General features: G+C 37.1%; 1 protein-coding gene across 1 annotated transcript in view; it reads right to left on the minus strand.

The window, feature by feature from the left end:
• Window positions 1-26,889, minus strand: part of PTPRN2 (protein tyrosine phosphatase receptor type N2) — a gene marked incomplete at both ends in the record, with an annotated part of 647,832 nt that overhangs the window by 401,548 nt on the left and 219,395 nt on the right. The window contains 2 exons of the mRNA XM_082298956.1: window positions 7,861-8,023; window positions 12,811-12,928. Coding sequence (XP_082155082.1) covers window positions 7,861-8,023; window positions 12,811-12,928 — 281 coding nt within the window. The remainder of the gene's footprint in view (window positions 1-7,860; window positions 8,024-12,810; window positions 12,929-26,889) is intronic.

Genomic DNA, 26,889 nt, shown 5'->3' on the forward strand with positions numbered 1-26,889 from the left:
AATGACCTTTCCACTAACTATAATGATATTACATCACGCACAAACCCCAAGAATTTGGAAGACTAATTCAGAATCCAGAAGACGGTAAAGAGGCCAAACCAGTGCTTCGTGCAATGATGGGATAGCATCAGGCCATGGCCTATCCACAGATTCACAGGCTGAAGGCAACAGGCACCATTTCAGTCATCTCACCTGACCTGCTATTTCATTAATAATTTTCTGCAACTGTCTTCTATTTTCTTTCTGCAAAATACAGTAGCTTTGAAACCATTTAAGAGCTAAATCAGAGAAGGTGGCAGAGATTGTTAATCAACATCCTGTAGTTTGCAGTGTCAAAAACTTGATCAAACAAAAGGAGACTTCAGAGTCTGCTTTGATCAAAACTTTGATGACTTTCTTCCCTAATCCTTGTTGTGGAACCACAGTGCAACAGGACTGTCCAGGCTCTGACTCTACAGCATTCAATAAACTCTACTGCTGTAATTTCAGTTGATTTCAGAGATTTGGCTTCCACTCTTAAACAAAACAACCCTCAAAAAAGAAAAAAGGAAAAAAGAAAAAGAGAGGACAAATAGGCTGACTTCTTTCATGTATAAGTTACTATTTTAAAAAATCACTTTTATGTCTCAAGTGTTCCCAGCCATTCTTGACCTTCTTTGGAATGATCATATCTGCTTGCCTACCCTTCAACTATCTACAACAGACTCTCCCACATGGATAATTTTTATTGTCAGTTGATGTAACTTATTATCTTTAGTTTTCATAACTAACTGCTGTTTTTTCTCTTTGTTACTGACACATTTCCATTCTATGGGTCAAAACAACATTTCCTTTGGTGCAAAAGGAGTTCTGGGTGGTCCTTCCTCAGCATTCAACATTAGCTCATCATAAACAAAAAAGGTCAGTTTTACACATTGGGATATATGATAACCTGGCTTTTCTCCACGCATAAAGGATAAAACACATGGAGAAAAATGAAAGGTGGATGACCCCAAATAACCTGATCAATGCCAAGGGGCCCCTCCCCTGGCTCCATCCAGGGCCATCACAGTGAGCCATCAGCCATCATGTCCCGGAGTGTCACCCACCAGATGGTTGATGGGAGAAGCTCTCTGGATCACCCTGCAGATTGAAAGGGGTTCATGTCTGCAGGGGTGTGGGACTCCTTATGGGATGCAGGACTCCTTATGGGTGCCATCTTGTCATTGTCCAAGGCATACTATGGGATGTTTAGGAAAAAGGAGTAGTAGGGACTGGTAGCATGTAAGCAGACTGACCAATACACTTGTCTGACCATGTCTTGTGTCTGTCCTGTCTACTCAACAAACTCAATTTCTAATGAATCTCCGGGGTGGGAAGCTCTGTTCTGTACCTTGTGTCCTGTGGTGCCTACTGGCAGTACCTGCTCCACTTGGCTGCTGCCTAGACATGGGGACACAAGATTTGGGGCATCTTTACCACTGTCAGAAGCTCCTTGATGTTACCAGCAGGAACAAAAGAGTGACAGTCAACCTCCAGTGATGGCAGAAATTGTGCAGCAGGGTGATCAGTGCTGATAGATCTACCAGGGTGTATCAGCTTCCCTTGCCTGAGAACATTTTGCTCATATGCCAATAAGTCTGTTACTCGAGGTTTCAGTGAATGATGTTTAAACACATTTTCTGTAGGCATATGCTGGTATATAAAGCTATCTCATTATCTAAAGATGATTTTCATAGAAACATGATGATCTTCATCTGCCAAAAGTTGAGCACATTAGCACCAATTCAATATATTTATAACTCCAACACACGAATCTAGAAAATACTTTTAACTAAGAAATGCAAGTGAATAGAGATCTGCGGGATTGATGTCCACAACATTGCTTTACAATCCCATTGAAAGCAACTTTCCATTTGCTGGACAACTGCTTGAGGTCAGCTGAGGTCTTTTCCCTCCATTAAAAAAAAAAAAAAAATTGTTATTCCACTGTCCTGAAATGTCTACACCAATACACTCACACAAAGGTAGACAAAGTAAGTTTAAATTTCTATGAGCCCTACTCTCTCATTTGATAAGTATGATGGAAAAATAAAAATGGAATGCACTTTAAAATTTGTATCAGCCCCATCATCTTTTATTTACTGATTGCAGTGAACTGAAGTTCTGGGAGTAAATATTTGGAAGACAAACAGCAAACTTGCAGGAAAAATTACAGAAATGAATTCCAAACACATGGTATTTGGAAAAGAGAGTTGATTTTGAAGGGAAGGATCTGAAAAAGAACCAAATCTTATTATACAGTCAGTATGTGAGATTTTAAAAATATCAATCTATGTTTCATCTGGGAATTACTAGAAATTAATTAACTGCCCTTTTAAATAAGACTCCAGACTTTGACACAGATCATTTATAATAACATTTCCATGGCACTTGTATCTTCTAATAATTGAAAAAATAATTAATCCTTACAAGACACCTGTGTGATAAGGGAAATGATGGTTTCTATGTTAGATGTTGAAATTCTGTCATTACATCCTGCATAAACTGATGGGTTGTAGGTAAAAGCAGGAGTTAGGTCTAAGACTTGAGCATGATACTAGCACTAGAATGCTCCTTTGCCAAATTATTAGTTCAAAAAATAAATCACAAGTCATGTTAGATCACCAGACTCTGTATTTATGCCACAAACAACATGACTGCAATTTTACTTGGCTTTGTAGCCATGATTCTGTTAGAGCTTTAAATGAGTAGGTACCAGTCCTTCCAGAAAAAATTGCAATCTGCAGCAGACTCCTGCAGAATGGCCAAGAGGATGGAAAATACAGGCTCTCATTTTATATACTTTAATTAGAATAGATGGATCACAACCTGAAAATTCTCTTTTTCCCTCCATTGATCATGGAATCAGTTTAGGCCAACACGCACCAATACAGACAACTATTTCTGCTCCAGCGCTTATGGGGGTTTGTTTGTTGGGTTTTGGGGCTGTTTTAGTTTGGTTTTGGAGTTTTGGAGTTTTTTTGTCTGTTTCTTTGGAGGGGAGGGGTTGTGTTTATGTGTGTTTGTTAGCTTTTTTTAAGGAGGATTTAATGTTTCTATTCTGCTATAAAGAGCTGTGGAGAGGAGAATGATCTGAAAGATGAAATACTTTTCTGGGATTTGAGGCTTAACTTTTAGTCTACACTTTACCAAAAAACTATTGCATGGCCTCAGAAAATCTGTCTAATCTGTCTGTGAAGTAGGGGCATTAGTTCTTCCCTACTTTGTAATGGCTTTAGGTAAATGAATACACCAATGCTTGGGAAATTCAGATATCACTGCTTAAGCATGCCAATAGAGATTATTGGCAATTCTGTAGCTTCAAGGAGACATTCCTTTATCAATTATTTCAGAAGTATTTTTATGAAAGTGTTCAAGCACAGCTGAATTACATTTATTATACATAATCCCTTATATATGAAATACTAAATTTTACATTTATATAAATAGAGTTTAAATGTATACACTGCAGGATGTTTTTTCACTTTTCATCAACATTCTGATGAACTTCATTCAGTCCTGTATTTAAATCAGAGATAGATAAATAAGGGTGCTGCTTTTTTGAATTAAAGCTCCAGGTTAAAATGTGCAATGACTAAGTAATTTCTTACTAGTTAATCACAGTAATTATTATTTGCAGATAAGCTCAGAGTACATCTTTGAGCACTCATGCACTCAGATTCTCTAAAATAAATAATAATCCTTTTAAATAACTATCACACACATTAGTTCTTTTGGTGATCAAAGATTCAAACAATTGATTTTTTAGGCCAGAAAATATATGAATTTTTATTTTATATAATTTACATGAGTTTTTACTTGCAACTTCTCCCCTTTCAGCAGCACTGCACTGCTGAGCCACAACTCTCTGGCACTAACCAGTCACTTTATTTGTTTCTTTTCCCTTTCATGATTCTGAAAATGCCTTTATTAGCCAGTTCTTTGATGTAAAGATCCTGGGTTTTTTTCCCCAGAAATCTTTGCTTTAAAATTCATAAGAATACCTAAGACATGGAGATTTCTGTAATTACAATATCTATACAAGTTTCCCATGAAAATGAATGTAACTAAAACACAAAGAAACAGAAACAACAGAAAATTCAGGAAATTTCGTAATGTATCTGACATAATTTTCTCTTTCCCCAGTCTTACCTACCAGGGCCTAAAAGGCACATTGGCCTGGGAAAGACCTCAGCAGCAGGTAGGACCCACTCTGTCTGAAGCCCTAAGAGGCCAGGTCAGGGGAAAGGAGAAAAAGTAATTCCATGAATCTTCTGGCCATAAACCCCAAACCACAGAACAGAGACCTCTGCAAGAAGAAATACAGCCACAGCACAAGTGTGATGGCAACTTCCTTATTCCTGCAGCCTGTCCAGCAGGAAGTACACTTGGGTCAGGTTTCAAATAAGCTCTCTTTCTGTGAAGATTAAAAATTTTTCTCGGTCAGATGAAAGCAGCACAATTGAAATCTCTCGAATACAGGCATACAGACCAGCAGCAAAGCCAGCAAGTTCTCCTTTACAGCCTCTGAGCTTAAGCAATACCAGCTACCTGCTAATCATTCAAACCCAACAAAACCCTGAGCCTCAGTTTCTGTAGGAATGTCAGCCATGTAGTGGGTTTCTCAGGGGTTTGGGTGTTTTGATATGAGAGGCATTTGTTCCAGCTGGAGGGGAGAAGGGCAGGGCAATTCACACATGATTTGAAGCCTCTGCATTTCTTGCCTCTGTAGCTAAGACAAACCAATTCTCATTACAATATGTGCCTGGCTATGTTTTATTTTCCATACTGTCATGGTTTAACATAGTTTGGGTTTTGTGGTGGCTGATGGAGCCCTTCTTAACGAAAAACCCAAACTGTGCTAAACCATGACACATACTACATCCAGGTTTGGTAGAAAGGGATCACAAAGCCTGATAATTCAGCATTTTGTGAATGGTAAAACTTTCATAAAGCCCAAGTGTGTGGGGGGGAGAAGACCAAGAAAACCAAACTCAAAATCCCACTAGCTAATGCTTAAGTAACAAATGCCACCAAGTGCCCATTTCCTGAACAACTCTTTTCAGCTGAAGTAAAGTGAAATGTTCTTTACAACTGTAATCCTCGGGAAACAGACCTACCAAACTTCTGATTTGCTGCTATTTATTCCCTGGCAGAGTCATTATCAGCTGGCTAGATTACAGCCTGCAGTAGATACTGCCTAAATACTGAGAAATAATTTTAAGTTTGTGATGAACTTCAAGTGATTCAAAAATCACTCAAAGAAGCTCTTGCAGTAAATGGTAAACATCATAGGAATTTAGGTCAATCACATGATTTAAGTTTACTTAAATTATTCCTGTTACTGTTGGATCAAGCCTCAAGCTGACAGTTGTTTGAATGAGGGAAATAGGAAAAGAGTTACCTGCTTTAAGTTCTGTGATGTTTTATTTTACAACTTTCTGCATAACTATATGTGTGATGTCTTTACAGTAGTTTTGAAGCTCTGTACAGTTTTATTCTGATAATACAAGTGGAAGACTGTAGGGCAACTGAAGACTGAAATTCTGCAAAATATATTAATGTTAAGATACAAAATAACATTTTCAGAGTATAAGGAATATTTTAAAAACTCTTTGCCTTTTATCTTCCTTTGTTTTACATTTGGCCAGAGACCTCTGATGTTGGGCTTGGAATCTGAATCTACTCAGGAAGTCTGTCAAGAAGCACTAAATTTCTGCAGGATTCACTTGAAGCTACACTTCATGGCACGTAAGGTATCAAAGCAACCAGAGCAGTGCTATGTCTCCTATTCCCCAACAGCAGGAATGAAGTGACAGAGGTAAATGTATACTTGAAAGAAAATTATTTTTAAGAAGGACAAATGCTCAAAAGCTGCAGTTCTAAGTAGGGTAAACTACCTCTGTCTTGTGCTTATTTTTAATCAGAAAAGGACAAAAAAGCTTAAAAGATTAGATCTTGCTACAATTATATAATGTAGGTTTTTAATTTATCTATATATTAAGTACAAAAATAAGGTACCAATATTTTGTTGAAGCCTGCAATTAAAGTGCATAAGGTAGCCATCTCCAATTTCAAGTGGTACAACCTTATCAAAAGTAGCTCATTAAGTTACTTTACCACCTTCTCTTTTCAAATTGTTAAATTTTATGAGGTTTTTTTCTGCTGCTTGGAGCAGCAAAAATCCTGTTTTCTCTCTTGTTTAAATGTTATGTCACTAATAAAACAATGGATCAAGATAAAAATACCATGTCCCTCTTGCTTTTTCAAGAAGAGTAGTTGCATTTTAGTTTTTAAAATAATTTTCCTTTCCTTTTCTTCATTTTTTTAATTTTAAATTAGAGGTAACACATCTGACTCAATGTCTGTTGTTTTTAAATGCTCCTTAGTAAATAGAAGTGTACAGTTTGCTCCTAAACGTGCTTCATTTCCAGATTTTCTCCTCTTTATCCCACTCCCCCCAGGCTTCAGAGTACCCATCTCCATGGCAACACTCGATAAGGTTGGTGGGTGGTGTTATCACAGCAGGCTTCCCCACAGAAGGTCTCAGCCATATGGATTATTTATGAACTTGCATGACAACACCAGACCCACTGAAATACTTCTTGAGCAAGTTTTTCTTGAAAGCCAGTGATTCAAAACAGAGCATCCTCACTGCAGCCAGCACCCATGAGGAGAGAGTAGATGAAAAACAGCACCAAGGTGGTCCCTGATCCCTCTTCAGAGCTGCCTTGCTGCTGCCTGAAAGCTTCTCTTGGTCCTATGAGGCAAGATGATGAGCACCTAATGACACGTGCCATAAATCGTAAGTGCTGTATAAATGTCAGTCAGAAGCTGGAAGGTTGTGCTTCTCACAATAACAACCACACTAAATGGTTGCTACAACTGGTGCTGTCACCAGGAGTTGCTGTTGCAGATACATGACAGCAGTTTGGTATCTCTGAGTTAGTTCCTGAACTAATCCAGCAGTTTGGCTTTGACACTATAGTCTCTTCACCTGATTCTTTTCCTAAAACTTCAGCATATTTTTTGGCAAATTTTGCATTTATACTGTATGCATTGAAATAGCACATACAATGTCTTGTAAAGGACTGCTGTAATAGCAGCCTAGTTCTTTAAAATCAAAGAGTGCACATCTTTTGAGCAAAAGATGCAAGGGCATATGGGCCTGTTGTATGGAACCCTTCCATCCAATAATTTTAATAAATTTATCAAGTTGCATCTTAGAGTGAGACAGATTTTCTCTAGGAAGGGAAAAAAATTATTTAGTTCTCAAATAGGCATGTTTCTGGTTTTTGACATAGTCAATACTCAAGATTTAATGGTTATGATTTATCTTCCTAGCTATCTGTACATTTATAATGTATAACATATGACCTTTATGATCAATAAGATGTAGGAAATATTGAGGCACCATTTATCAGACCCATTATTAAAATCTGCTTAAAGATTATATTAATTTTACCCTAAGCAGCATAAACACCAGCAAGAGGTCACACGGTAGTTCAGCCAGCGTTTTGGAGAGGAGTGGTTCCGATGCAGTAAGAGGAGTTTCAGATCAGCCAGTGAATATGTTAACACTTTTATCCCACTCTTCCTTCTTCATCACATGCAATCCATCCCTAATTAGGGTAAAATGCTCCAGATTTGATGAGCTGAAGCATTTACAATGCTGAAGGTGATTAATGTTGAGAAAACTTTGCGCACTTATGATAATCAATTGGAGTGGACAGTAAAAAACAATGTCTGGTCTTGAGACAAGGGAAATTTCAAAAATTAGAACTCAGAGAAGAAGGAAGGCAAAATCACAAAATGTAGGAACCACATCAAAAATACTACCTTGACAGAAGTTTTGTCACTTGTCTTCCTTGGATACAAATTTTTAGATGCAGACTGGGAGAGAATTCTGAGATATTTAAGGTATTGCTGAAGAGACTTGGCCAAGTTCACGTCATTTTCCACATCATAATTTCTTTCGTTATCTGCATTCTGTCCCAAAGTCCTGCATAGCAAAAGCAAGGAAAAGAAAGTTACCAGCCTGTCCAGTGTAAAAAGTGGCCAACTAAAAAGGCACTGAAAGCCACTGTAGTTCAATACGTAACAGAAAAGTCACTCAAAAGCTTAGAAACCACAAACATGTAGAAAATTCAATGTTTCAGCAAAAGCAGTCAAAAAATCTTGCACTATTAACAGTTTATTTCATGAATCAAAGTTAATGATTCTAGAGTAAATCAAATAAAATGCCACATCAAGGCAAAGCCATATTCAGAAGAAAAGAAAATGCTTGTAAAAAGAAAATGCACATGATTAAATTGCACCCCAAAGCAACACGGGATAGTTCTAAGATTTAAAAAACTTTCTGGATGATGACGAGATTCAGTACCAATTTGGCCCTGCACCAATGTAATGAATAGAAGGAAGAGCAAGTAAACTCCAGCGAAAGGCTTGAAAAGGGAATAATGAAATGGAACAAGTATCTCCTCTGATCTTCTCATGTGCCTGGGATTCACAGAATAGTGGTGTTTCCTGAGTGGTTTAGACAGATTTTGGTGACATTTGCAAAGAAAAGCTGGAAATGTGATTAAACGATGGCAGTGTGGAGGTGTTTATATAGGATTCAGAGTGCTGTGTGCAATGAATCTGAATTATTACCAGCTGTCCTCATGTATCTCAACAACACATAAATGGTGATGATAATTTAAATGTCAGCATTGGTTACTATTTCATTCCTTGTGCAAGAAAAGAAAGTTCCCAGCCCTCTTCCTTCCCTGTGAGTGATGCACTGTTTTGAGGGAAATCACCTTTTGGTGTCACCATTTCCTACTCACATGCCCACACACTTCTCCAGTGAAGAATTCCAGGTGGAAGAGCTTTCCAGCTCAGTGAATGAATTTGACTTTCAACATCTCTGTGCCACTGTAAATAAAATTTTATTCTACCAGCCCACATCTTGGTGCTAATGTAGAGGAACAGCCTGAGAGTGCACCATTATATCATTTTCCAAAGCTAGGGTTTAATTATATTGCTTTAATCAAAAAGTAACAGACTTCCTTCCATGCTCACAGTTGTATCAAATGTGTGTCCCTACTAATTTACTACTAATGGATGTAATTAATAATCTAATTTACTGTGGTGGCATTGCAACCAACAGTGCTCACAGGTTTGCTCACTTTGAAATACCAGAAAAATCCTCCACTCCTCCCCAGGGTGAAACAGCAGGTTCCCATCAGGGACACAAACCCTAGGAAAAAGAAGGGTTACTGCACAGAGCACTGTAGCAAACCTGATATAATTTACCATCAGTCTTCCTTCCTTCTCATGCTGTTTGCATTTTTCTCTTATTCCAGAGCTTTAAATTCTGCCTTCTGATGGAGCGTGGACATGCAGGTAACATTATCCACCTCCTTTTCATCTTAAAGCCAGACCAAAACTACTCTGCAGTTTTAGAAAAACCTGGGCACTGTGCTTTCTGCTTCAGTAGAGATGAACTAATCCAAACAGGCTCTCTTCATAGGAAGGATCCCAGTTGCCAACACTCATCTTTCATTCATTGATTAATTCCAACACCTATCTTCTGCTTTCTTCACTAATTTTAAAAGGAAGGGAAAATGAAAAAAACCAGACCGAATTCTGCCCCAAGGATTTCCACTGGAGGTAATGGGAACTGAATGCACAGACAAAAGACAGTTTTTATGTTGGCTTTTCAAACCATTATTTACAGTATACAGTCACTGTCACTGGTGGTAGAAGCAAAATCTGGGGTCTAAGATTTCTCATTTTTCATATGGAGACAGTAATTGCGCTCACATTTACATTCCACATTAGATGTAATATTTTATGCTATAAACATTTAAACAATTAAAAGGTAAAACTACAAAGCTTTACGTTTCATTTGATGACAACTTTAACAAGATACCATGAATACATAAGAAAGATTTTTAAAAAATTTTGTAGTTCACCCGTATATCACCTTGTTAACTCAGGAATGAAAATGCATTAACTGACCTATTACTGCAACTAAATTAAAATATTTCTTTTAAATTTGACAACGTGATACTGGGAAATGGATGAAAGGCAAATATATAAAAGCACTTAGTGAGTAGGAGAAATGATCATCAGATGAGTTCTTTCTGTACACTTATTTGGAAGTATTTTCAGTTTTAATTTGCTCTGAAAAATGACTTTGCATACAATGAACTCAGGAGTATAAAGACAATAGCATATATAATTATTTATCTACAGAAATAATTATGTAGTTCCTACAAAATCTAGCATTTCAGAAGCTTTTTTTGTGGAAATATCTAAATCACTGCACCTCTGCTATTTCTGGAATGTTCACAATTAAGAGATAGCACACATTTTAAAATAAATTTTTCCCTTTTAAAAGCTGAGAGAATCTTATTACTGACTTAATGATGGTTGTATTATAGAAATAATACTATACCCCATTTCATTCATTGAAGTTTGCTGGAAACGTTTGTGGTTTTGCCTAATTGCACCAATGAACACAACTGACATTTATTCCCTCTGTGCAGAATGGACTTTTTTCCTTTATCTTGAATCCTCTTTCAAGAGAGGGTTTTTTGAAATTTAATAAGGACTCAGGAAATACCACGTACACTCCAGTTAGCCAACAAAGAAAGAACTTTCATCTCGAAATCAAACTCCCAGTTTCAGCTTTTTTTTTTTTTTTTTGAGATTAAATCCATGTCTTCTGTTTCATCAGATTTCATATGCACTAATTTAGCCTAAGTCAATTTACCTTTCAAGTGTCTGACTATTTTCTTGCTCTCACCAGCTCTGTGGGGATTAATGACTCATTAGTATGACTTCATATTGTCTTATTACACACGTTACCCTTAATAAAAGGTCTTCCTGCCATAATGTTTCTTTGATAATTAGATACCTACACTAAGTTGCTTTTTAAATTATTTAATTATTATCTGATAAGATTTTATAAGCACACTGAGCACACTGAGCATATAACACACTTGATCAGAATCTACAAGACACCAGATTTCCTACTGTTCTCTGACCTACAGAACACGTTGCAAATGGACAACCAGAAAAATCAATTAATGCTTTAAACTGTTGGCACATAAGATAATGCTTTCAGAAGCACAGCTTGGTGACTGCAGAAAATCTATCCACAATAGGAACTGCTTTATGTGAACACATTTGAAATTCTGATGTTCCTGAAGTATCAATATACAAAATGTTGTGGGTTTTTCCCTAACACATAGTTCTAGTTAAAAATGCAAAACATCTCAAACTTGATCACAACAGGAAGTCCTAAAAGTGAGCAATTGTTTTCAATCTAAACCTTAAATAATTTCTTATGTCTTCTTTTTTTCTTTTTTTCTTTTTTTTTTAATATAACTGCAAATCTGGAACACTGCAGAATACGGCCTTGATCTCGTGGAAATCTGGCCTATTTTGTCTTACTCTCATGAATAAAAATTTTAGGTACTCTCAAAAAAAAAAAATCCCCAGAAGATATTGAAGATCATTTCTGATACCATCTACTGAGAGTAATCCATTCAATAATGACATTTTGTGTATCTAAGCAGTGAAAACATGTTTATGGATTCAACCACATGTTGTTATCACCTTTATGGTAATCTTTAGATCACAATCTTCTTTAGAAGTTAAGTTTCTACCTTACTGCACTTCGGAAATGGTGCTGTGATTTTAAGAAATGCTTTTGAATCAGCAAACATGTGAAATACATGGTCAAAGTCTCTGAATTAAATCAAAAGAAACTGAGGCAAACACTGCTGAAGACACTGGGCAGTATCAATTACACAGCATTTTATTTCCAGAAAAAAGCAATCTAGGAAAGAAATGGTTCTGCAGTATATACAAACCACATACTGCAGTACATGAAGATCTGAATTCCAACATTCAATATTTTGCCCATCAAGGCTTGAAGCTCAAATTTATCCCACTATGATGAAAGTTTTTTTAACAAAAAGCCCTTTCTTTCAATTTCATTGTGTTTGAGAATGTACTTAAAATCATGTAAGAGAAATAAAAATTTGCCATTTTTAATTGTTCCTAAAATTTCGTTCTGGGGTTTGTGTGGCTGGATTGCACTTAAAAGCCTGTAGGACAGAACAGACCAGGTGAAAGAGTCTCTTTATATGTGTAACTGTATATGAAGATGATATAATTGCAGGTTCTACAACCGTATCACTCCACAGAATTACAGATGTGTCTCTTGCAACCAATTACTGCAAAGTCACCCCTCAATACCTTTCAAGCCACGCCCCAACATCATTTTCTGTCATGGGAACTTGCACGAATCTCTCCTTCCTGGACAAATTTTGCAAGTACCACTGGGAATCTATGGACTTCAATTAAAGGTATATTTTGACTTTGAAAATATAATTAGTTGCTCAGAATGTCATGCAATGCTTAGTCCAGAATAAAATGTCTCCTGTGGTTGAGCAAGTATAAGATTCCCTTTTAAGCCAGTCATAGGTAGGGATGGCTGAACTGACACTAGACAGTGCATGAACAGAATCAAAGGCCTGATGTTTTGAATTCTGACACCTTAATTAACAACAGAAAGTGTATTTCTTTAACTTGATGATAAACAGAAGAACAAGGTCTTCTTCATCATATAGGTAGTGGCTTTTGTGATTTTTAAAATTCTGTTTCTAATTCTGTTTTTTAATTTTTAAAATTCTGTTTTAAAATTTCTGTTTTTAAAATTCTGTGCCAACCTCTTTCTTATCATTTGCAAACCCTTTGAAAAACCAGGCAAAAACACCACAGAAGACTTACCTTCCTGTGTCAGATCCTTCAGATGTGAATGCATCAGGATGTCTGCTGTGGATTTTGTGAATGGCTGAGAGCTCCTGACCAATAACATGCTGTGTGTAATCATCTCGCCAGGTAAAACCTGATAAATAATGAAACAAACAAAACCAGAATAAAACAAATTCACTATTTAATAAATTTTAAGTTTAGCAAAAATGTGTCCTATATAAACATTAAAAAAAAAAAGAAAAAAGAAGCCTCATTTGGTGGGAACCCAAGAGTGAACTACAGATCCTTCTCTTCTGTATGAAATTCTGTTAATGAAATTTTGCTAACAAAACTTGCAAAAGAATTAAGACAGTAAATCATGCAAGGACATTTTGAAAGCCTTTGGTCTTAGCAGAATCTTAGCTAGTTGCAAACCACTTTTAATAGATAAAAAAGGGTTATTTTGGACAGCTATGGAAATTATCCCACTAGCTGGTGTCTGTTGAAGTGTTGTTTCACTTCTTCCTCATTCACAGCACATTGTCCCCTTTCTGTTTTCCCCATGAAACACTAAGATTTAGAACATTAAGGAGCTAGTACTGCCGTTTTAGAAAACACACGTGGAGGTCAATGTAAGTTATATTTATATGTTGTGACAAAGAATTTTTGGAAGTGGAACTATGTAGGCAAATTACAGTGATTACTTGTTAATATGTGCACTGCCAATCTTATGGTAATTATACTTGAAATAATGATATAATCCCAAACATAATTGTTACCTGATTTGGAGATTTTTACATGTTATAGTAACACTTCAAATCATTGAACTTGCCCATGCAATTATCTGCAGATATTTAATAAATAAATATCACATAACTCAAGAGATTTTCTGCTTTTATGCCATGTGCAGCCAAACACCACAAGTCTCTCCAATGAATATTGATAAAAGTTACAGATATGGTTATCCTGATAATATCTTCCTGTAAGAAAGCACCTAAATAAAAACCTTCTCTAGCACCAGATGAAGCAGTCGGATCTGGTTGTTAGAACCAGGAAGGGAAGTTGCTAGAACTTGGGAGGGGGATTTTCTGGTTCAGTCCCTATTTCACATACACATTATAAACTTCATCACACTCTGGAGTCAACACAAGGTTTGTTGGTATAGGCAGACTCTTAGGATGCAGATAAAGCACCCTCAGCCTCAGGAGAACTCAGAACTTGGCCACCTCATTACTTGGGTGGATGCTTTAACCATTGGGCTCTTCAGATTTTTCCACTGTATTGAAGTTACAGGAGAAAGGCTCACGGAGGCTGTCTGCACTTCAGGCGGCTCTCTTGAAAGCTGTTTATTGCATAGGCGAAGTTACAGCATTTCAGGGAGTGGGTATCCAGAGCCAGCCCTACAGCTGCCAGCTCCAGCTGTAGGCATACCTGAAGCCTCTTTCTGTTCACGTTACAAAGCATTTTATACTTTTCTTTGCAGAGTATCTTAACACATAACAACCAATAAGCACCATACACAATACTTTTACATTTGCCTATAGCCTATCATAGCTACTACCATCACCATATTATGGTCATTATTATCCAATCACAAGAGTAAGTTACAAGTTAAGCGTACAATGGAAAATTCTCAGACATCTCTTCTTCTTGCTACATCGACACTTCTTGTTTGCCTGCAATATCTCTCTTTTTGGTAAAGACATGTTTTTTATTTACTTATGCTCTTCTTGAGACTTATTTACTTGGTGAAAAACATGTCTTTGTTTGTAGTCACATACCTTTGTCCTAATCATAAAAATCTCCTTCCAACTCATCTCCAACCTTTGCCTTCTCAGTTACTCATCGATCACTGTTTCAGCAAAACATCTTTTACTCTATATCAAAACTTGCTTTCATTTCTCTCTCATCCTCAGTTTCTACATTCAGAGATCTTTCTGCCAAGCCTACATATCTGTGAAACTTTCTTACCAAACTTTAATCCTCTCCAACAGAAGTGGAATTATTTATCTGTTTACTAAATTCTAGAATTAGAAAAGAAGTCTAAATAGGACATTTCTCCTTTCTGACAAAGGAGAAAATTCTGAGCATGCAGAAATAAAAATTACTTTAATATTTATCAAATTTTCATCCTAGGGAGGAGATACTTTTTTAAGTTCAGTGTAAGTTTAGACAGGGCTAGGAAGCATTAAAACTATGCTGTTGTCTGGGATTTAGACAAGATTTGGGGGGGAAAAGAAAAGGCCCCATTTGGGCAAGATTTAGGTGGACTGCATCCCAAACTTTTTTTTTTTTTCATTAGTAAAAATAATAATAATAAAAAATCTGAACAATGTAAGTATGCATGAAGGCTCTAACAAGCAAAAAAAAAAGCTTTCTAACATTCCACTTGTGATCCTTCTTTCTCCTTTTCTTAAATAAAAATGTTTATTGAAGAAACACTTCACCTGAAGCCATATTAGATGTTAATGGCTACAGTAAATGACTCCAGACACTTGGGAGGGGGAAGAATATGTGTCTCTATCTAATCTGGTTTTATTTCTGATTCATCCTTTTCAAATGCAAATATCACCTTTTCAAAGATGCCATGTAAGAAGATGTATTCAAATAGTTTCAAAAATCTAAATCTAAGGCTGCTCAGAGAATGTTTTTATGTGAACACATAAAAATGAGTCACCATGCACCTAAGATTACTTTGGTGTAGCGTAATTAAAATTATTTTTAAAACAAAGTTGAGATATATTCCATATTTATTTATTTATATACATGTATGTATGTATATTCAAGTTCTCTGTTGTCTAGCACTACACATTTCTATTTGTTTTATAATCTCATGAAGGAGAAAAAAAACTAAGATAACTTTCAAGTTTAGGAGAATGTGCAACATAAAAAGTTTGGGTAAAATACATATATATTAAAATCAGTAACATAGCCTAAAAACTACTAATTTATGAACTATGAGTCCAAAATCACTACAGTTTCACTTTCTACCTCTACGCCAATACCAACCCTACTAAAGGCTGAAGACTACACAATAAATAACATAAACTTTGAAGAAAAATACATTGAATTATTCTGAAGAGCTTTTTTTTCAAATTAAAGCAAGAAGAGTTCATCCATGGTACCTGCATACAGATAAGAAATTAATCTCTTTGAATCCTGAGTAATACAGATTTTTGTGCCACTAAAACCCAGTGTTTTCAGTAAAAGAACATATGAAACCACTGTGATGCCAGTTCTCACTGGTGAAGAGAATGGTATAGCTGTTATTATCTTCAATATATCTTTTTTCTCCTGCTGCACTATTTTAACATTTTTTCCTAATGCATTTCATACCAGTAAATATGCACTATCATCCTTAATGCTGTAAAAAATATAACTATGGCAACTAAAAAAGAGTAAGTAGGTGAGACAAAAACAGAATACTTGTTATAGAGCTAGAAGGAAACTAGAGTTAAGGGAATATCCTCTCTCAGCTGTACCTCCAGCACTTCTTACTCACATCAGAGTTAGAACAAAACATGGATGAAAACCACAAATTTTAACTAACTCAAAAATCCCCTTGTCAGTAATTTAATATTGCTGTGTCTTATGCAACCATCTCAGGAACTGCAGAGTGCCTGAAGCTAACCTCACGCCAATCATTTTCCAGCATTGTTTCAGTTTCAAAAAAAATATCTCCCACACACTGAGCTGAATAAAACAGCACATTCAAGAGCCATAATGCCATGCTGACAGCTGCAATCAAAATTAAGGCTGAGAAGGAGCATATGACGCCATGTGGCGATTTCCTGTTCCCTTTGTCTGTGCCATCCCACCTTGCGCCAGCCCCAGCCTCGCCACCCAATTATTACAATTTGTCTCCAGTGGCTGAGCAGGATCACAGCAGAGCTCTTGTGCACACATTACTTCCATGTCACTAACGGGGAGCGGCACAGGGGGACTCCCAGCCCCGATGAACCATCCCCCCTGCGGCAGCAAGGCCCAGGCCCTGCGTCTCCCAGCCCCGAATTCCCACAGAGGGACAATGCCAAGGGAAGGGAAGGAGGCTGGCAGACACTGAAATGACGCAGGTACAGTGACAGCAGCAGCAGCGGACACAGAACTGCTCTCATTTGAAGGTCACTGATAGTACTGAGACCCCACGAAAAACAGTCACGGGTAGACGTTTTCCCTACAAAAGTAGCACTTTTTCACTGGTGTCAGCCCAACGTTTAATTTTTTTTTTTAAAATTTATTTGGACCTCCATAACCTAAATGCATGTGAAAAGAGAATGCCAGTATAAAGACAGTGAAGACAAGACATTAATACCTTTATTAAACTCAACTGGTCAAATCTAATGGAGGTTTTCCAGATACGACACAGTCTTTCCCTATTATCATCAGGTATCTCCCCAGATCTTTTATTTCCACAGCACAGTCCTTTATTATTATTACACACACCTACAAAAATAATAATAAAATTGTACAGATCCCCATTATATTCAACACTTAGCAATAACTATGTCAGCAGAGAGTACTCTTCTAAGAATTCTTTTATTAGCTGAAATCAAATCAAAAGCAAGTACTGTAAATCGCAAAGAAAGCAGTTTCAGAGATTCACAGTGGTAAAGATGTTAGCTTGTCTCCAAAATTAAAAATTATTTTCAAATGCAACATAATATTGCACTTAACCTCCTTAATTGGCTTTGCTGCTATAGCAATTACAGAGAATTACTGAAAAATAATCAAAATTCAAATATGTATTTCCTTCTCTCAGCTGATCAATTTTTCTAAGCAATGGCATTCTTTTGTGCGGTTTTGAATCTGTTTTCCATCTTAGAGGAACTTGATGTCTCTTCAAATATACCTGACCACATCTTCAATGCATGTAAATTATAACACCAACTTCTGAAAACATTTATCTGCTACTTCTCTGTCTCAACTTAATCTAGTTCTGACTTATTCATACAAATAAATTTCCCTCCCTTTGAAGGCCTAAGCAGGAAAAACAACAGCTTTTTAACACTTCAGAGGAGTTCTGGTGTAAATCAGAAGAGCTCAATTTAAGTCCTTTAAAGAAACAACAGTTCTCACTGCCCAAAGATGTGGCTGTACAAATGTTGCTGCTGCTGTTCCCAACCCTTTTCCCAACCAGCATGGCTGAGGCTGAACAGGGGCTCTGCAGGGAAGTCCAGCAGAACCTTTGTCTGACAGAATGAGCCATGAGACTCTTCCAGCTCTTGGGCCAATCAAAATCTAAAATTATTAGTTCTGCATCAATATATTACCAACAAAATTATTTTTATATACCAAGTTCATTGAAAATGACAGGAGATTATTCTATATTGGCAGAAACCTATATACGAAAACTTGATCCTTCTTTGTCAGGAAAATCCCCTTAATAAAGGCTCAAACCCCTCAAAATTATTCAGAATTAAAGCCAGAACAGGCACTATTTTTGAGTCATGACGTTATTTCTTCTCTTTTTGGTAATGTTATGCATTTTGTCCCTATATGGTGGATTAAAAAATAATTTTTTTCTCTGAGCTACCTTCAACTGCTCTGTCATTTCAGCCAGGAAACTCTCAGCTGCAGAGCTCAGAGACTTTCATCCCCCATGCCATGTGTTGCAAACTGTTAATGCCTACTTTAGCTGTCAGAATGTCTGCAGAATTGGGGATGATTTGCTTTCTTCCCTATTTTCACAACAGACAGGTCAATGTAATGTATAGACATGCTTTTCTGCAGGCTGCCTCTCCACATTCTCCAGAGGAGCTGCACTCATTCCAGACCTCCCTTTTCAGAGCTCAAGGACGTGCCCAATAATGTTCACGTATTTCAGCTCCGGCTAAGTCAAAATTGCACCTTTAATGCTTTTGTTGAGGTACAACAAAATTAAGTCTTTCAATTGCTATTGCTGTATTTCCTACCTAAGATTGCAGCCAAAAGATAAAATCCTGGTGTTTCTTCTTAAAATAGAACTTCATCCAAAAGCAATTTTGCAATAAAACTTGCAATGACAAGTCAATGGCAAAAATAGAAATAGAGAAGATAAACCCATGTCCTAAACCCCAACCTTTTAATTCCCCCCCCCATTTCTTTGTATTGGAATATTTATTTTTAGTGAAAATTTTGACTAAGATGTTTTCTACAAAGTTGGAAGAAAGTCTGCCAAGGCACTTTGTATTACACTTTCACAAAAACTTACTTTAATTGAATTTTTTTGTTCTGGTCTAACTTTGTGTTTGCCTTCTAGATGACAAGAAAATCTCGTTCAGAATTTATCTGAAGAAATGACTGGGGGTTATAAGCAGTCATCACCACTCTTGTCCAATCCATTTCAGCCAGAGCTGTGGTCATCCTCTCCTGAAAGTCCTCAGGAGCTTTTTTTGTTTCATTCCCTTTTCCACTGCCGGGTACCAGGTTTGCATTGGTGACTTTGTTGCCTTCTTTTGGCGTTTCTAGTGAGACCTTTCTAATATGAAGAATTTCATTTGCTGCATTCAGCAGCGATTCACTCACAGGCAAAGAGCTTCTGTTTGAATGAACAGATGAAAGGGCTGCCTAAGGATTACAGCTTCAAATTTTCATATATTGTTTTATTATACATAAAAGTGATAATCTCCATAGAATTAAATTACAACCATGATCTGCTTACAGTCCTGATTTTAATTTACTCCAAGTAACTATCCCAGAAGGTAGAGGGAAGGCTTTTCTCTTCAGTTTTTTTTAAATTTTTCTATTATTTGAAAAAGCCAAATGAGTGCTTCATTTGCCAAGGAGATTATAAAATGCTCTCACAGGACTCAGGATGTAATGTTTCCTTACCTTTATTTCAGCTTTTGTAGAGAGCTACAAATAATTGGGTTTCTACAAGAGAAAGTTTCTAAGTGTTACATAAGACTGTTCTGCCACTGGAGCTGATAGTAATAAAAGAATAATATGATAATGCAAAATATATCTCCTGACTTTCACACAGAACAGGTTACTTTCCAAAGACTATAGCAGAATGGATACATGATACCCAAATCCTTGAGATGAATCCCATGCTTCACCACGTCACATAAACCTTCCCACAAATTATTGACCCTCAACCCAAAAGCAGATCACTTCATTCACAGAAATGCTTTTCAGCAAGGGAGGTTGTCTTGCATCGTTACAACTTTATATTGATGTTCAACTTTAATTTAACTCATGGCCAATCCCATCTTCAACTTGATGGGATATCTTTCTACCCTGTCTAGGCTGTGACATATTTATTAAAAAAACAATCAACTCTAATACATGGTGAGTAAAGGTGCACCTCCTATTCCTCCGTTTCCTTCTGACCCTGGACTATGCACAGACATTTGCTCAGTGCTGTCAGCCCAAGGAGTTTTCATAAACATGAGGAAATATTCACATGCACTCAAAATAGTGACACTAAAATAAAGATGAGACTACTTTGCTTGTTTCACTGAGCTTTGAACCCAACTGCAGTAGCTGACAATCACATCAAGATGCATGTAACTATTCCAAATTTAACCCAAAAAGGTCTGATGTTAGTTCCACACTGCAAAACAGCTCTTTAATACATTAATCCTCTGCAATGTCCTTTTAGAATAAGAAGTTATGGTCTTTTGTTTTCTGTCAAAATTACTTACATTCTTCCGTTCCTTTCTCTTTCTTTTCCTATCTTATTATTCCCTTCCAAGATGTCTTACACCACTCTACACTTTCATTCATTTTTCTCAAACACAGGATCTCTTTAAGTATGCAGAAATTGGTTGTAATGCTAGACTGTAAAATGCTAAGAATGGAGATTTTGTCCAAACAGTAGTTAACAATGCATTTAAAATCTGCAGGTTTTCCTTCTCATTTTATTTTATCCAATTCATTTCATGCTATCAGTAGGATGACAGCCTTATTGTCACAAAAAATACAGTTCCTGGGAAAGGACTTTTGAAGTGTCTTCAGTCTGGGAATTAAAACATCACCTGTAATAAGGTAGAATTGGTTGGAAATGTGCGGGAACTTAAATCAGTACAGAAAATTAAGTGGATTTACAGGTTACACTTTGGCAAATTCATCTCAGACCTACGGTTCTTCATGTATTTTTAAATGCTCATGAGCAGAACTGTTCTTTCAGCTTCACATAGTGGTTCTCACTCCCATTTTATGTAACTGTTGGACTCTCATTGATGTTTGTGAAAAATTGGCTGTCAGAGCAGAGCTCTCAGCTGCACATGCAAAGCCAATACCCAGGGGTGCCACCCCGGGCTGGACATGAGGGCTGCAGCTGCAAGGGCACCTCCACCTTTGGTTCTGAACAAAATTCCCTCTGACCAAAGTACAGACCATGCACCAGCAGCGTGGAGGGAGGGTTACAATAAGCCACAGCAAAGGCTTCTCCAGGACACTCCCAGTCTATTCCATCAGGAAACCCAATATTCCTGAAACATTTGCCCTAGGAAGGTCTTTAGGTCTGCTACTCACCATGCTCTGACTCACATTATGACAAATACAAATTAAAGCAGATAAAAGGTGATTTGTTTATTCTAAAGGATTGGAAGAAACTCTATTCACAGTTTGTGCTGAACCATATCTTCCATTTTCCACTTTTAAGCCATTTCTCTGGGACTGTAAATTCCTCCTGGGAGAGGCCATATATTGCATGCATTTGCAGAGGCTCTTTCTACAGCAATAACAATAACAATAATTGTTATTGTTGCTATTATTATTAATAAAAGCCCAGCAGTTGCAGAAGAGAGGGTTCCCTTAGGAACCTTGTAAGGCTCTTGGTGGCTGAAAGCTGGGAGTTTTCCAGGGAACTGCATTAGCCAAGTCAGTTTGCCTGAAGCAAAGATGAACAATCTGCAGGTCATGCTGTTTCCCCAAAATCTGATTAGAGCTCCTCAGGTTTCATTTTGAATTCACCCCATGCAGAGAAAATACACACACTGAATTTGTGCAACCCTGAAAGGCATTTTCACCCAGAGAAGTATTTGAATTATCTTCTTTTTTATTTTCTTGTGCACATAAATTTTTGGATATTGACCCTCCAACCAACTGCAAGGGAGGATGCAATTACTGTACATTGAATGACAGATAATTTTTTAATTAATGCCTTTTTAGTCTTTGCATCTCAGGGCTCTGATTTACAATTCAATTCCAATTAAAAAATTACTGTACCACTTGTAAGCCAAAGTCCAGTGTCTGCCCATCCATTTAGCTGGTGTCTATGGGTAAAAATTATATCATTTGACTTATTTTAGCCAACAATGAAAGGGATTTCGTGAGGGAATCTCTGACTGACATGATTTCCAACATGGTGTTCCTTTTCCCTTCCTTTTTTCATGTAGTTAATACCTCAGTAAGCTTTAATAACATTTTTGGACAATTCATATAGTGCTGATTCATGGATTCTCACCGATGCTTTGACAACTGCACACACTATTGTTTCTTTACTGCTTTCTGGAGCTGATCTCTTTGAACACTTAAAATATGCCACGACAGAGCTGTGACTCAGTTTTACCAAAGTATACCACAGTACTATGAAAAAGTGGGGTTTCTTTGAACCTCTGAATTAGTTTTTGAAAATTACTATCAATGAATTAAAATATATTCACTAAAAGAGCTGGAACAAGTTCATCAGATATGAACTTAAAGCCTCTAAAATATGAGTCTTTAGGAGCACAGTTCCTGTTGGCGTCTATTCATAACACATCATTCAAAAAGCTTCATCATTTTGTTGCTCATAACTCTAAAGGGCAGCTAGGTTTAAATGTAATTTACTGGAAACTCCGATATTAACAAAATGCCTCCAAAAAATGAACAATGACATAACACTGAAATAAAACATACAGAGGCAACATAAAATTCCTATTAGTCCTGGGAGAAATTTTATCTTTGTGAGTTCTATGCTCAGCTAGAATCCAAATATTCTAAAAAAAGCTCCACTAATTTCATGCCACTAAGGTCTAACACTAATTGCACAGACCTGCTCTTCCCAGTGTGGTCACTATGAACTCAGAGAACAAACCATGGCTGGAGGTGTAGCCTGGATCTGCAGGCTGAGCCACGGAGTGGGGAGCACCAGGAGGGGGGACCAGAAGCACCCATGCCTTCTTTTGGATCCGCCCTTTAGCTTGTAATGTGACACCAGTCCGTGGTTCGTTTCTCTATCTGCATCACAGATACAACAAAACACAATTTCAGGGATTAAAGTTGTACTGCATCTCATGAGGCATTTAAATATTGTAGAACTGGGCTGGCATAAACAAGGAACAGTGGCAAAACCAGAGTTCACCAGGAGCTGTTGCAACGTGGCATGAAGTAAGTGGCAGGTACTTGGGTTTTTTCTTAACTTCAGTGTATTTTTACAATTTAAGGACTAGCAACTAATATCAAGGAATAAATTTTCAAAAACACCATTCATTCCAGGAATTTGTCCGTCAGCAGCTCTGAATGCCCTACAAAGCAGCAAACCTCCTTTAAAGCAAACAGAGGTGAAGCAGCAAGGATGTTAGAGCATTACAAAAACACTGGTGGCTTAGCTCTTATGTCTCACTGTTAGTATTGTTACAGAGGAAAAGTCTTCTGATCAGTGGCTCCCAGCTTTATGAAATAATGATATATTTCTAGATAATCGACTGCTACCTATTACCATACTTTTGATGTGGTGGAACAGTCACGTGCCTTATTTTCCACATCCTCAGGGTATCCTGGTTAAATGTCACATGCATTTTTCTCCCATGTTAAGAAAACAAAACCTGCATATTAATTCTTTTTAAGGGAGGCATAAAATGCAATAAGAAAGGAACACTGATTATTCTATTCATCTATAAACCACTCCAATAGACATATAAATAATACTGGTAAATGTAATGTAGCTTTAATTAACAGCAGTGCTCCCTGCATGTTACAACAGTCTTGATAGATGAAACCTTCAACAATCAATCTGATTGCTCTGAGAGCGGTTTAAGCTAATTCACAACAAAAGACATAAAGTTAAAAAGCCAGAACATCGCACAATTTTTACAAGTATTTTTTATTTAAATTAAGATCTCTGTGTCACTGACCAGGTTTCTTACTAGAGAAATTTTAAGCAACTCTCACTGTAAATGTAACAAAGAGCTGAGGTGTCCAAGAGTTCCATACATTCCTCCATGGCTGTTCCAAATATCAGAATAAAATTAGAAAGAACTTCCCTCTTCTAACTCCAAAATGCTTATGGTCCAGTTGTCCAAATCTGTAGCTCAGCAAGGCAATCTACCTACAGAATGCTTGCTATTCTGGCCCAAAAAGGCACAAATCTAAGAAAGGAAAGAGGAATGAGGGAATTTCACACAGCATTAGCAGTTTCAAATGGAAAAAATTACTTTATCTAGAGAAACAATCAGTTTATTTTACACTTTAGGATTATTTGTTGAAAGGAGGAAACTAGAATCTAAGATTAATTTGTTTTATTTAGTATGACATAAAAGAGAAACACAGGGTATTGCAAATTCAATGATTTGTTGCTGATTTGCTATTCCTACTTGCCATTTATTTCTATGTCTATATATAAAGATAAACTGTATTTTTAGATTTTACTTTACATGCATTATATGACACTAAAGAAAATATTTCCTTCTCTCGATTACTTATCAGCCAAATGCCAAAGGTTCAAACATATAAACTGAACATGTCTGTCTTGACAGCCAGATAAGACTGAGCTTTTGTACTTTACATTATATTTAGCACTGAGTCAGGCTTGGTTCATTTTGCTCTATGCAGTACCAATCTATGCCCTTAAATCTATGACATTTTTAGAAGCCAAATATAACCAGTGTTACTCAGAAAGATAATTTTTGATCAACCTGTTTGGTTAAAGTACATTAGAATTGGTCAAGATTTCCAAGATTACAGAAAATATATTCTTATTCACGTTGATACGTCATAAAAAAGACAATTGTCTTTTTCACATCTATTCTGTATTTAGGAAAAAAATCTCTTCAGTTGACTGTGATGTTTATATACTTTGTGGGTGTAATGTTGGGGGGGGGCGGTGTGTGATCCCCATTTTGGCCAAGGCTAAATAAGATCGTCCAACCACACCAGATTTCAACTGTCCAGGCACCACCACTGCAAGGCATGATGCACTCCTCAGGTGTCCCTGTTCCTAGAGCTCCTCGCCAGCTGTCACACTCAGGTGTCACCCAGGATTCCCCCAGCAGTACCTGGCACAGAAGCAGGGCCATTTATTTCTCATGGCTCTCCTAGAGACTGAGCAGGTTATGCTGTGTGGATAAACATGCTCCAAAAAACCTTTCTCTCCATCACTACTGAAGTTTAGCTGGAAATGTTTCCCAGGACAGGTCTTGCCCTAGTTTTTGTGTAGCCTTGGATGATGTGGGGCTTTGCAGGAAGTGGTTGGATGAACGGGTACAAGAAAACACACCTGTATGGGAACTTGTGTAAATATTGCACCAAAAAAGCTAAAATAGACCCTTTCCCACTCTCCCCATATTATGGCCTTACACTGATAACAGGAATAGGAAACAGCAAGTGATTTTTTATTATTCCTGTTATCACTCACATTAATGCCATTTCAACAGATCTGGTAGTCCAAACAATGATCATAATGGTTGTAAATCCTGTTTACTTTTACTGCAAGCTCTTCAAACTCCCTTGAAGAATACAAGGCATTTTTCATAAAACAGAAGTCAGGCCCAGGAAAGAATAGCTTCTAGTCAGGTGTTTAGGATTCAGTTATCCCTAGCTATCATACCAAACACCCTCATGTATACGGCCTGGATATATCCCTTCTCCTTCTATTGTTTTTGTTGGCCAGGGAAAGTTTCCTTGACATAGTTTTGACAATCCCATAATTAATTTGTCTTCATTTCATTGTGTCCTTAATAACACTACGTAGGCAATAGATTTCAAGTCTTTCCAAGTGGAATGAAGCAGAAGTGAGCTCACATCCCTAATAAATTGTTTATTGAATATTTATTTTTACTTGGATGACATAGTGCTTGTGAATCCGCTGGTAGTAAAGCCCATGCTTACACGCTACAGCACAACATTTATTGAAGCAGCTATTCTTGCCAAATCTATATTGCATTTATAAATCTTCAAAACAAGCCCTGGTAAATGTCACTTCTTAAATGCTTGGCAGAATCAATGACAAGTGATGCTGCCTTTGCCCTTGAAGAATTCGTGTGTTTGCGTCAGAGTCCAAATTCTAAAAACCTGTTCAGAAACACACAACACAAACGCACATGCAGTGCACCAGAGGCACTGAGGAAAGAAAGGAAAAGTTACTCTAAATGCAAAAGTTCAGTACAAACAGGAAAGCTTGTTTTGGCTTTTTAAGACTTTCATTGTAAAGCACATTTACTACTGTAAAGCCCATTACCTTCCTTCAGTTCTGCAGTGGAATATTTTGCAGTGGTCATTCATACACTACCCAAAAGCAATCAGCTCATTTTGATATGGTTTTACTATCACATTAGGCACCTTTTGAAATAAGTATAAATATAAAATAAACTAAAAATATCAGCTTATAATACCTAATTCTCAAAAAAAAGTAGAAATTTTTCTGGCATAACATCAGGCAATACTATGGACTGCATATTGGTGTTTCCTAAGTATGTATCCTTCATTTTCTGAATGATAATTCTGATTTTTTTTAACTGTATCTCCAACTTCCAAGAGAAACAAAATGCAAAACCTGAGCAACACAGTAAAAAAATCTTATATGTTCTTTAACTTCTTGCATGCTGCCAGTGAATTGTGGAACAGTCTGCTCAGTGTCAGTGGGATGCCCATCTCCAACGAGTGGAGCTGCTCTGTTAGCAGCACAGTCCAGATTTGCTGTTGTGCCTGACATGACACAACCCAAATGCTTTTCCAAGGAAAGCACTGCAGCGTTCTCGTTTTCCATCTGGTTTTGTAACAGTCAAGATTTAAAAGAGTATGGGTAGTCTAGTCAGGGCTCTGAATTATACAGCAAATAGTATTCTTCAAGAGCATGTCAGCTGGCTTAGACTAATGACATGTTTCTGTGGCAGAGCTGCAACTATATCATCTTTTTGCCCACGGTGGATTTCTCAGACTTAGGGGAATTTCCCTGAGGAGAAATGCTGTCAGCACAGGGCAAAGAAAGGG

This window comes from Coloeus monedula (assembly GCF_965178545.1).
Source record: "Coloeus monedula genome assembly, chromosome: 1".
Lineage (NCBI taxonomy): Eukaryota > Metazoa > Chordata > Aves > Passeriformes > Corvidae > Coloeus > Coloeus monedula.